Source organism: Orycteropus afer, unplaced genomic scaffold, assembly GCF_000298275.1.
Source record: "Orycteropus afer afer isolate SDZICR_OR568_19922 unplaced genomic scaffold, OryAfe1.0 scaffold00303, whole genome shotgun sequence".
Taxonomy (NCBI): Eukaryota; Metazoa; Chordata; class Mammalia; order Tubulidentata; family Orycteropodidae; genus Orycteropus; species Orycteropus afer.
In genome coordinates, this window is record NW_006921890.1 from 1,353,058 (window position 1) to 1,366,200 (window position 13,143).

The 13,143-nt window shown below is 38.7% G+C and overlaps 1 protein-coding gene across 1 annotated transcript in view; it reads left to right on the forward strand.

Moving 5' to 3' along the window:
* The window catches only part of CTNND2 (catenin delta 2), a 1,230,080-nt gene that overhangs the window by 517,926 nt on the left and 699,011 nt on the right, over positions 1-13,143 (forward strand). Inside the window, exons 3-4 of the mRNA XM_042782401.1 lie at positions 2,424-2,458; positions 2,847-2,963. Coding sequence (XP_042638335.1) covers positions 2,424-2,458; positions 2,847-2,963 — 152 coding nt within the window. The remainder of the gene's footprint in view (positions 1-2,423; positions 2,459-2,846; positions 2,964-13,143) is intronic.

Sequence of the window (13,143 nt, forward strand, 5' to 3'; positions counted from 1 at the left end):
AGCCACTCCTCGGAAGGAAGGTTGGGCAATCCTACTTCCGTAGTGATACTGCCTCGGAAACCCAAGGAGGGGTCGCTATGAGTCGGGCCGACTCGATGGCAAACAACAACAACAACAACAAATAAATGTATGTCACATAAGCACTTGCTTAAGATTTGCATAACTCAAAAACTCACTGCCGTGGAGTCAGATCCGACTCATAGCGATCCCTCCTTGGGTTTCTGAGGCAGTATCACTATGGAAGTAGATTGCCTGATTGTCCTTCTGAGGAGTGACTGGTAGGTATAAACCACCAGCCTTCCCATTAGCAGTCAGATGCCTTAGGCACTAGGCCACCAGAGCTCCTGAGACTTGCACAGAGGGATTGATTGCCTACCTGAGGGTTACAGTTGCTAAGTGTTGGAGCTGGGATTTGAACTCAGGTCATTGGGATCTAAAGGCTTCTGTCTTAAACACCATGCTATAAGACTTACATGTTTGGTAAAGTGGGGGATCAGCAAAAAAGGGGAAGACCCTCAACAAGATTGCTTGACACAGTGGCTTCAATGATAGACTGGAACATGGCAGTGATTATAAGGGTGGTTCAGGACTGGGCAGTGTTTTGTTCTGATGAACCTATGGTCGCCATGAGTTGGAACCAACTCGATGGCACTTAACCACAAACATAAACACTTACAAAATTATACCAGCTTGAGAGTTTGTCCAGGCTTAAAGTGTAGAAGAATAAAGTTGTCTACCAGCTAGAAATTGATGTAGATCATTAATGAAAATAGTACTCAGTGCTTTTCAGAAGGAGCTGCACAAAAGGGTCATTGGGAATGCTTGGTACACAATGTGAGTTCCCATCTTTGCCCTGATACATGCAATTAGGAAATACTGCAAGCAGCCTTGCTACAAGCAAACCATTGGAAATTCTCAGCATTCTCACACTTGTGTTCCAGTCCAGCTTCTACAAATGCCCAATCAAATGGTTCTTTAAGCATGAATATTTTTATATTCACATCTTTGAAAAATAATGAGAAATAGCCTTCTTAGAATATCAAAGTATCAAGGGTGACTATAGTCCTCCTGATTTATTAGGGGGATTCTTGAATTTTTAGAAGGGTTTGGCTTATATTAAGTGCCATGTCATAAATAAACCTACCCCCGATTTTTTAAATACTGATTCCAGGATTACCTTTCTATTATAAATGCTAACCTTTGTGGTTGGCTGTCAGTGCTTTGTAACATTACATCTTTTTGATGCAAGAAAAAGCTGCCTTTGACTGAAACCATAGTGTTACTTGATAAATCAAGTCTGCCTTAAGCTCTGATCATTGTGAACCTCTTCCTGCTTTGCTAAAATGAATTGGCTGAGGAGCTTGATAGCTTACAAAAGTCACCTGACTCTTAAGGGATTACTCTTGGATTCATTTACATCAATCACTGCTTTTCTGAACACTGAATTTTGCCGGGATTCTCTTTTTCCCCTCATAAATGTATTTAGAAGTCGTCTCTAAGGTACAGATTAAAGGTGTAAAATCCACTTGCTGTTGGGGACCTGAAGAGCTATTCAGAGAAGCTGCTGGGTCAGAGCTAAAGCTCTAATGAAGTAAGTGGGGAGGATCATTCTCAAATTGATGCCTGTCCATAACTGGTAGCTGGATTCCCCACCAATCACTGACACAGACTGAGGAAGCAGAAGGAGGTGTTTCCCTATACAATGAAAGAGTTGTTTTCCTTTAGAAATTTGTAATTAATTTATAGATCTCATATTTAATACATCATTCCAAGTCAATCTGTATTGCTTACATAGATCCACTCTGCATGATGTCTTTGGCATCTCATGTATATGAATAACTCTTTTTACCTGAATCATGTAATAAGATGTTTTGTAAAGTGAGAGCTTTGGAAATGTATATTGAAATGTTGGTAAGGTGTTACCATTTTTAAATTACTTCATTGAAGCCATAGTAACAAACTCAGAGGATCCATTCATATGAAATGTCCAGAAGAATCCATAGATTTGTTTTATCTTTGTTTATAATGAAAAAGGGGGACATTATGTCTTAGCCTGCCTTATAAAGTCTACATGACACTATTCAGATTTCTATTATAAAATAGCATTGTTGCAAATATGCATGTATGTAGAAATTACTGTTAGGAATAAGCACAATAGGTTGGATCTCATAAAAGATGAACATCGGGTCTGAAAATTCCTTAAACGATGACCATTTGCAAATGTTACAGTCTGTGCATCAAAAGGAATATGCAATTGCATGGATTAAAGTTAATATTTTGTATCAAAATGAGATTCCTTTTCTCAGTAAGAAATAAGAGGAAGTGCCAGGACGCCCCCATTGCTACCTGAATGTGTGTGTTGTAGTCTAGGGTCTTTCCTTATCTACTCAATGCATTACACCTGTGTATTCTCTTTTTTACAGTTCAGCAGAAGAGCAGTTCCACTGGCAGTCACAAGGTAAAGTCCACCTTCTTGATGGAAACCTCTACATACATCTCTGTTAATTTCATCTTGGGGGCGTTAGAGAGAGATTCATCCAAGGGAATCCGACAGCACCATGAAAGGCAAAGGTCAATGAAGTTGGTGTGGTAGTTCATGACTTCATGGGTGTTAAGTCTTCTCAGTTCCTTAGTAAGTTTATTTTCTTCCTGAGTACATAGAATTGGCTGACCTTGACCTTCATACTGGTTGGATTAAAGGATTGCAGTGTGATACTAATGGGAACTTCATGGCAGTGACTGTCTTTGTTTAGGATGCTCCTACAATATTAGGTGACAACCTAAAGCTTTAGTATCAACATTGATTCTAGTGCATTTGTTCATCACTTTAAAATATCTTGTTGCAGATGGTCAAAAAGATATTGAAGATGAACTTACAACAGGTCTTGAGTTGGTGGACTCCTGTATTAGATCCCTGCAGGAATCGGGCATACTTGACCCCCAGGATTATTCTGCAAGTGAAAGTAAGTCAATTAAAATTACTTTGAAAGGTTGTTAAAGGATAGGCGTGTTGTGCCATTATTTTTCTAACAAAATTAACATTGTGTGCAATGTCTCTTGGGATTTTAAGTTAGTTTATGCTTCTTTTCTATTTTACTTCCTTCTACCTACCCCCTAGTGCATTAACCCATCCCAACACACGTAAGATTGTAAACTTTCATAGCTCATAGAGTATTTCTAACTTATTGATATTCGTTTTAGCACCTCCACTACTACATTGTATTAACTCAATATATATTTGTTTAATCATAACTGTATTCACTGTAAAATTAGCTATCAACACTGTATATATATAGATTAGTGTACAGCTCTTTTGAACAATATAGCAATTATATAACAAAAAGGAAAGTAAGGCTGTAATAAAGAAAGTCCTAAATATTTTCCACACAATACCTCCTTCCTTTCATATGCTCAGCCACCCGGCATCGCTGTATTGTTCCAATAGGATAACTGAGGACTTCTTTATCTCCACATAATTATAGATTTTTCTCCAGAGAGTCTGAGGCTTAGAAATAAAATGTACCAGGAGTTAAAATGAGCCTCCTTTGAATAAATTATAAAATTCTCTTCACTTATTTTAATAAAACCTCACAGAAAAGCCTAAAAATTAAATCATTAAAACATACATTACCTTGGTATTTCTACATCAAAAATCAGTGAAGCATTTTATTCCTTAATTTAAAAAATAAAAAATTTCTTCAAATTCTTATCAAGGTCTGCTATAGCAAAGGAAGATGTGAGAATAAGATAGCAAACGGATCTTGAAAACCATTTAATTGAAAAATTAGCTCATTTTCTCTATAATCTTCCTGATATCACTCCTCTGAGGATAGCATCATCGTGAGTATCCAGGTTTAGTTAAATCCCTACATGTCCCCTCATGATTATATTATCCTTCTTCACATTCTGTGTTTTAAAATGGAGATTGTCACCTCTTTTCCTGAAGAGTCTGTAAATATGTTTTTTGTTTGAGTAGGAGTCATTGCAGTTAGAATTGCATTGAATTAATAGTTGAGGCATGTGCACTCATGTCTTAAAGAATAAGGGAAGCAAAGAAGCGTGTGGGGTGGAGTGCCTATCTCCTTGTTCGTATAATATTAGAAAAATTAGTATCAGATTATGAGTTTAGAAAGGGGTGACCTTCAATAAATGTAAATGTCAGAACTCCTAAATTAAAATGGGGAGGGGAGAGAATGATCAAAACAGAGGAGGAGAGAGAGACGAATAAACCCAGGTTAAAATGGAAGGAATCATTTATTAGTTTGTAATCCAAAGATAAATGTCTCAATAGAAAAAAAAAAAAAAAAAAAAAGCAAATGAAGACACAAATATAAGGAGCTCTGGTGGCATAGTGCCTAAGGCATTTGACTACTAACCACAAGGATGGTGGTTCAAACCCACCAGCCACTCCTTGGAAGGAACACTGGGCAATCCAAAGATCAATTTCTCAATAGAAAAAAAAAAAAAAAAAAAATCAAAGCAAATGAAGACACAAATATAGAAGGTACTAAATTTCCCAAATAAATGAAAATCAAAATAGCCATAGGATTTCTAAGTTTACACAAATCAGATTAATATGTAATTGTTAAAATATCATCTGCTGATTGGGTGAATGGAAAAGCTGTCCTCATATATTTGTGGTTGAAGAGTAAATTGCTATAATGTGTTTATACAAACACCTGTCTTTACTAAAATACAGATATAGCCATCCTTTGACATGTCGATTTTAGGTGTCTATTGCACAGGAAAAGGAGCTCTGGTTGCAAAATAATGAAAGCCTACGTTTTCTAACTGAAAGGTAATGGGTTCAAATCCACCAGCTGTTCTGTGGGAGACAAATGAGGTAGTCTGCTTTCATAAAGAGTTATAGCTCTGGAAACCCTGTGGGCCAGTTCTCCTCTCTCCTAGAGGGTCACTATGAGTTGGAAGCAGCTTGATGGCAGTGGATTATTCTGTAGAAATGAAGGAATCAGTCATTAAAAATGCATATACTTAAATTTACATGTATGTGTATGTCAGTACACACTCAGACCCTCACTGGTAAGAATGCTTGTTGCAGTATATCCTGTCCCAGACTCATGCTGGCTGGTGGGGAGGGGTCTGGATATTTCAGTAGGGGAATACGTGAAGAATGTGGAATGATGGGATCTTTGAAAAGAATTAATTAACTCTATACCATTCTCATTGGGCAGTTCTACTCTGTCCAATGTGGTTACTATGAGTCAGAATCGACTATATCTGGATGGATGGATGGATGGATGGACGGATGGATCAATCAATAGACAGGTATATAGTTATGTGTAAATATCTATCTGTATAAAGCTATTGTTAGTTGACATTGCGTTGATAATATATATATGGTTATATATAAATATATGTATACTATGACATAAATATATATACTCTTATATGTAAATATATATACTATTATATGTGTATATATATACATATGTGTATATACACATATATATGCACACACACATATATATACATACACAAACACACAGACATACACATATATACTATTGTTAGTTGTCATTGGTCAATTCTGATTCATGGTGACCCCGTGAATATATTTGTTACTGTTTTTGTTGCTTGCCGTTTAGTCAGTTCCGACTCATACAAGGGAACCAAACACTGCCTGGTCCTGCACTATCATCGTTAAGTTTTCCAGCACCGTATCAGACAGTGTTTCATTGCTGTTCACAAGGTTTCAGTGGCCAGTTGTTTCAAAAGTCAACTGCCACAGCCTTCTTCCTAGTCTGTCTTAGGCTGGAAGCTCCTCTGAAACCTGTCCACCGTGGGTGACCCTGCTGATATTTGAGATACCAGTGCCATAGCTTCCAGCATCACAGCAACACAGAAGCCACACAGTATGACAACTGGTGGATTAACATTTTTTACAAAAAAAAAAAAAAAAAAAAAACATTAGCATCAAGTCAATTCCAACTCATAGCAACCCTATGGACAGAGTAGAACTGCCCATTGGGTTTCCAAGGCTGTAGTCATCGTGGAAACCAACTGCTGCGTATTTCTTCCATAGAGAGAGTAGTGAGTTTGAACAGCCGACCTTTTGGTTACCAACCAAGTCCTTAACCATTGTGCAACAGAACCCCTCCAACCATATACACCCTAACTTTTTTTTTTCCTTTTTCACTGAGCTTTCTTAGTTGAAAATTGCTCCTGCATACCAGAAAATGAGCAGTACTTGTAATGTGTTCACTTTGTTTTATGGTAACACATGTCCAATAAATTTACCCACAAAGATGTATCTTTAATATAGAAGTTAAACACTCCTGTCAGGTTTTTCTGAATAGATTTCATAATTGTTGAATTTTGATTTGTCAGAAAGATTAGTTACTTATGTATATGAAAACCCTTAGACATTTTTTTCTTTTTTCGTAAGCTTCCTGCTTCTCTTCCTGATTTAAAGAAAGGAAAACAAAGCAAAATAACACAAACACAAAATAGGCAATGAAAGCACCTCCAGAAAGTTATATTGTAAAGGATTCTGAGGTACATGGAAAAGAGAGTATTGGTATTTTTTAAGAAATTGTTCTTAACCTTTTCAAAGTCACTCTGAGAATGAAATAATTGAGTTAAATTTCAAAAAATATTGAGTCAGTAACTATTATTTTGATATCAACTCTTGCTAATTTTAAGTGGTTGGGGGACCATAAAATAAAAATCTCAATTGCTTTGTGCATTAATAGTAGTTAGGGTTTGGGTAGGAGCTACTTTCCACTCAAAACTGTTTAACTGAGGAGAATATAAGGAGTTCTGATAGCTCAGTGCCTAAGGCACTTGACTGCTAACCAGAAGGCTGGTGGTTCAAACCCACCAGCCACTCCTCGGAAGGGAGATGGGGCAATCTACTTCCGTAGTGATACTACCTCGGAAACCCAAGGAGGGGTCGCTATGAGTCAGGCCTGACTTGATGGCACATAACAACAACAACATGGGACTATTTACAAAGGTTTGGCAAGAGGGTATTTATTTTAGAAGATATTCAATCCCTTCTCAGTAAGGATTAAGAGATGGGCTCTCAAGAGCAGGGCACCAGGTCTCATTTGGCATTAGCTGTTTGATGTCTATTCAAGCTCATTAACCCACTGATTGAATAATTACAGAAAAGCAAGAGATGTCAGAATCCAATAGACATGCCCTAGTTACACGAATGTGTCACGGAGCCTCCATGTCTGTTGAGTCTGGGTATCAAGAACATAAATATGGAAGATTGTTCTATGGTTTAGTGGATGCTATGTTGCTGATGCTGCCTTTGCTTCCCATATTCATTCTCTGCCCTTTCCCCTCATAGACTGTATCACAGGGCCCCTGGCCCTTTAGCTTCTCCTTGGGTTTGGCCAGTTGGAGGCACAGGAAGGAGATCTGAAGTTTGGAGGAGAGAGAGGTTGGGATATGTATTCTGTACCTTCTGCAGGTATCTCCAGCTCTCATTAGATTTGGATGGAACTAGTTCCTCTCTGTGCTCTTCAGTCCTCAGGGAAGTAATGGCTCTGTTCCTCCTCCCTCAGAACCTCAGCATGCTCCTTACTCTTGCCAAAGCACAACTCATTCCCATTGAATCAATTCTGATACCTAGCAACCCCATGCCTTGCAAAGTAGAACCTGCTCCATAGTTTTCCTGACTGGAATCTCTACAGAAACAATCATCAGGCTTTTCTTCCATGGACCACTGGATGAGTTTGAACTGCCACCCTTTAGGTTAGCAGCCCATAACAAACTGTTCATGCCATGTGGTGACCCCATCCTTCTAAAACACCCTGAAAATGGACTAAAATGGTAATCTATATTGATCCTTAAGCAATTACTACTTCATTTGTTGTGTTTAAAAGCTTTTGTTATTTTCCTTTCTAAGATTGGATGAAAATAAAATTTGTATCATTGTAAATCTGTCTTCTTGACCCTAGAGCAAAGAGTTAGTGTTCCACTGCACTGGTTTTATAGTGTCATACAATTATCAGTGTTTTCTGAGACATAGATATTTGTGAAAGAGTGCTGTCCTAGACAGTATGTAAATCATGTACACAGCCTTTGCTACCCTCTGCTCTTCTTGACTATTGGCTCTGTAATTTCAGTTCAAACAAATACATGTTGCTGAAACACAAGGAGGATTTGCTCAAGAGATTGCTGTTGTTTTATTGAAAAAAAAAAAAATATTAACAAGGGCTTGGGGCCATTTTCTTCTCATATAATACTCAGCTTGGACGCAACTGCCAGGTACCTAACTTAATCCATGTGTCCTTAGAGAGATAAACACAGATAAAATTTGTGAGTTATATTAGCTACTAATTAACAACAAATATTGTAAGACAAATTCAGGCTAGAATTGATACCTGGAAGAAAACATAATCTATAGTATATGTTTCATCAGAGATCATTATTTCAATATTATTATATGTTTAAATCTTTAAAAATAGTTATTTCTTTCTGTACCATATTAACCATTTAAAATCAGTTAATATTCTGGAAACTTCCAGCATTCACTAGGAAGCAAATATGTTATCATCTTCTGAGTCTTCTAATCAGGATATATTCAGAAGTTCAGGAATCAATCATGGAGGTTGCCATTCTGAGCAGCTGGGATCTAAATAGAAAAATCATATGTACCTTCCCCAAACCAAAAAAAAACCTCACTGCTTTTGTGTTGGATATGACTCATAGCAACCCCTCCTTGGGTATCACTGTGGAAGTAGATTGCCCATTCTTCCTTCTGAGGAGTGACTAGTGGGTTTGAACTGCCAGCCTTCTGGTTAGCAATCAAATGCCTTAGGCACTATGCCACCAGAGCTCCTTCTTGTCAGAAGTAATTTTTTGCACTTTGACAAAGATAAATATTTTATTTGCTTTTAATTTACAGTCTATCATCTTCATATAATTACTGTGAATAGACCTATTTATATGTGGCAAGAGAATCATTGAGGGATCAGTTGATTAAAACAGTATCAAATATAATTCCATATATTCTTATGCAATGATAATAAGAAAGGTGGGAGGCATCCTTGCAAAGTGAAGATTTTCATAATTGCTGGTCACTATGGTACCATAGGAGTGGTCTAAGTAGAAAGTGTGAGTTTTTCATAAAAAATTCAAGAGTCTAAATGATTGTATGGGAGCTCTGGTAGCATAATGCCTAAGGCACTTGACTGCTAACCAGAAGGCTGGTGGTTCAAACCCACCAGCCACTCCTCAGAAGGAAGATGGGGAAATCTACTTCCGTAGTGATACTGCCTTGGAAACCCAAGGAGGAGTTGCTATGAGTCGGGTCTGACTTGATGGCACATAACAACAACAAATGATTGTATATCAATCAAATGTCTGGAAGCATGAAAGCCATGGTAAGGGAAAGAGAGTTTTGTTTTGATTTGTTTTCCATTAAGATGGAAGCTAGGTTCTCAGGTAGACAAGACAAGGAAGCACTGGGTAGGGATAGAAGGTAGGACAGCCTGCTCTTGGGGTCTGAAGCTCCAATTCAACAGACTATGATGACAGTTACCCTCACTCCACCAGTTCCCAGAGACAGTCACCTGGCATCTGAATATCCCACATCGTTTCCTGGAAATGATTCATTTTGAGTGGTCAAGCTCACCCTCGGATTGTCCATTTTCTGTGAAGTCACTCTATCATATGCCCTTTGTGTCAGAATTTTGAAGTAGAAAGAAGTCACTCTCATTTCCAAAACTTCATCATGATCCAAGTCTGAAGTTGCCTGATGTGATGTATGTCCATTTGGTTTCCTTTCAAAATCCACTCATCTTCTCTTCCACAGGGAGCTCTGGTAGCATAGTGCCTACGGCACTTGACTGCTAACCAGAAGGCTGGCAGTTCAAACCCACCAGCAACTCCTCAGAAGGAAGGTTGGGCAATCCTAGTTCCATAGTGATACTGCCTCAGAAACCCAAGGATGGGTCGCTGTGATTCGGGGCCGACTCAACGGCAAATAACAACAACATCAATCTCTTCCACAAGAAGCCCTGGTGCTGTAGTGCCTTAGGCATTTGACTGCTGACCAGAAGTTGGGCAGTACAAACCCACCAGCCACTCTGCAAAAGGAAGGCTGGGGAATCTACTTCTATAAAGATTCACTGCCTTGGAAACCCAAAGGGCATTGCTATGAGTCAGAATTGACTCGATGGCAGTGATTTTTTTTTTAATTTCTCTTCCCCTAATACCATGGTCACAATGGGACCAGTGAGAAATTAGCAGTGGGAGAAATGGAAGATGTGAGCAAAAGCCCAAAGAAAACATGCACTGGATGCTGTAATGATCCTTTCTTCCAGATAGCATCTTAACCTGTTCTTCAGCTGAAAAGTTCAGCTTCCTTTTCACAGATTTAACTATAGCATGTAGACATTGAAGAAGCATGTTATTCCATCTCCAAAGAAGCAGGCCTTCTCAGAGGCCAACTTAAGAATTAGAGGAGGAGGCAAAGGCAAACAGCACCTTATCCATCCCCTAACGGAGAATAGAAGGCAATATCCTCATTAAAAATGAGGAATCCCACCTGTATTTTCAGTCTCCTGGGATCAAACCCAAAGTTTAAAGCCTGGTAGAAATTTCTAATGACAATCTGATTGGGAGTTTGAAATTATCACGGAATGCCAAGTGCTCAAAATACCAACATTGTGAATCTCATGAAACTCAGTGAAAGTAAGGACCAGATCACATCTGGCACAGGTCTGAGAAAAAGTAGAAGCTCAAATTCCACTGCTCAGATGCGTCACTTTGATGGCCGCTGAGGCCATCACGCTGAGTCGTTATGATCTGGTGCATTTCAGAATGGTGGATGTATTTTCAGGGAAACTCCTTCAAGTGAACTTTACAAGTTACTAATGATGATCAGGAGGGAACACTTATCACCACTACCCATTACCAGTTACCTTCAAGTGGATTCCAACTCATGGTAACCCCGTATGTGTCAGAGTGGAACTGAGCTTCATCCGTCACCAGGTCTTTCTTCCAAGGCACATCTGGACACCTTGTTTGGTAGTTGAGCGCTTGACTTGATGGCATACCCAGGGACTCCATGTTCCAAGTAAATTTGTAAATTGGCAAACTCTTTGAGAGCCAGTAAAGAAAGAATTACCTGTATAAATCCAGGGCTGAGGGGCTGCTTTTTGCTTGAGGGCACCACTATTTTAAGGCTGGGGCCCGAGGTAGGTGGGCATGGGAATAGGTACTTTTTGCTCGTGAGAAGCTCTATTTTAAGCCGTTGTCCAAGGTTTGCAGGTGCAGGGAGGTTAGGAACAACTAAGGGAGATGAACTTGTCTGTCAGTTTGTTGTCCTGTGTTGTCTTACATGTTGCTGTGAGCCTAGAGCTTATACCACCGCTGTTGCAAAATGCCAGCAGGGTTACCCATGGTAAACAGGTTTCAGTGGAGCTTCCAGGCTATGACAGACTTGAAAGAAAGAGGCCATCCACTTGTCAAACAATTGGCCAGTGAAAACCTTATGAATAGCACTGAAACACTGTCTGATATATTACTGGAAAACTTTATGAAGGGCCCCGAAACATTGTCCAATATAGTGCCGGAAGATGAGACCATCAGGTCAGAAGACCATCACTCAAAATTTGACTGGGGAAGAGCTAACTCCTCAGAGTAGAGAAGACCTTAATGATGTAGATAGAGTAGACCTTTTGAGACCTTCATTGGCTGATGTGGCATCACTCAAAATGAGTAGAATCAGTTGCAAATATCCATTAATAATTGGAACATGGAATATATGAAGTATAAATCTAGGACGTTGTCAAAAACGAAATGAAATGCATAAAGATTGATATCCTAGGCATTAGTGAGCTGAAAAGGAATGGTTTGGGTCGTTTTGAATCAGACAACTGTATGATCTACTATGCCAGGAATGACAAATTGAACAGGAATGGTGTGGCATTCCTCTTCACAAAGAGTTTCAAGATATGTCCTGAAGTACAATGCTGTCAGTGATAGGATAATATCTGTACGCATTCAAGGAAAACCAGTTAATATTACTATTATTCTAATTTATGCACCGACCCTTAAGGTAAAGATGAGGAAATTGAAGATTTCTGCCAACTTTTGCACTTTGAATTTGACTAAACATGCAAACAAGATGTGTTGATTATCACTGGTGACTGGAATGCAAAAGTTGGAAACAAAGAATAGTCACCAGTAGTTGGAAAATATGGCCTTGGTGATAGAAATAATGCTGGGGATCGCATGATAGAATTTTGCAAGACCAACAACTTATTCATTGCAAATATCTTTTTTCAACAACATAAGTGATGAGTATACATGTGGACATCACCAGATAGAATAAGCAGAAATCAGACTGACCACATTGTGAGAAGAGGTGATGGAGAAGTTCAATATCTTCAGCCAAAAGGAGGCCAGGAGCTGGTTGTGGAACAGACCATCAACTGCACAAATGCACATTCAAGTTGAAGTTGAAGACAATTAAAACAAATCCACAAGAGCAAAATATATGACCTTGATAATATCCCTCCTGAATTTAGAGATCATCTAAAGAATAGATTTGATGCATTGAACACCAATGACTGAAAACGAGAGGAATTGTGGGATGACATCAGAAGCATCATCCATGAAGAAAAAAAGAGGTCATTAAAAAGACGAGAAAGGAAGAAAAGACCAAAATGGGTGTCAGAAGAGATGCTGAGACTTGCCCTTGAGCAGAGAGTGTCTAAAGCAAATGGAAAAAATGACAAGGTAGAAGAGCTGAACAGAAGATTTTAACAGGCAACTCAAGAAGACAAAGCAAATTACTGTAGTGAAATGTGCAAAGACCTGGGTAAACCAAAAGAGAAGAATACATTCAGCATTTCTCAGGCTGAAGGAAGTGAGGAAAAAATTTAAGCCTCAAGTTGCAATATTGAAAGAATCTATGGGAAAAATGTTGAATGATGAAGGAAGCATCAAAAGAAGAAGGAAGGAATAAACAGAATCACTGTACCAAAAAGAATTGTTTGATGTTCATCCATTTCAGGAGATGGCATTTGATCAAGAAGCAATTGTATTGAAGGAAGATGTCAAAGCTGCACCAAAGGGGGCGGGGCAAGATGGCGGACTAGGCAGAAGGATTGCACAGACCCTCTTCAACAAAGAAAAGGGAAACCAATTAACACAGAC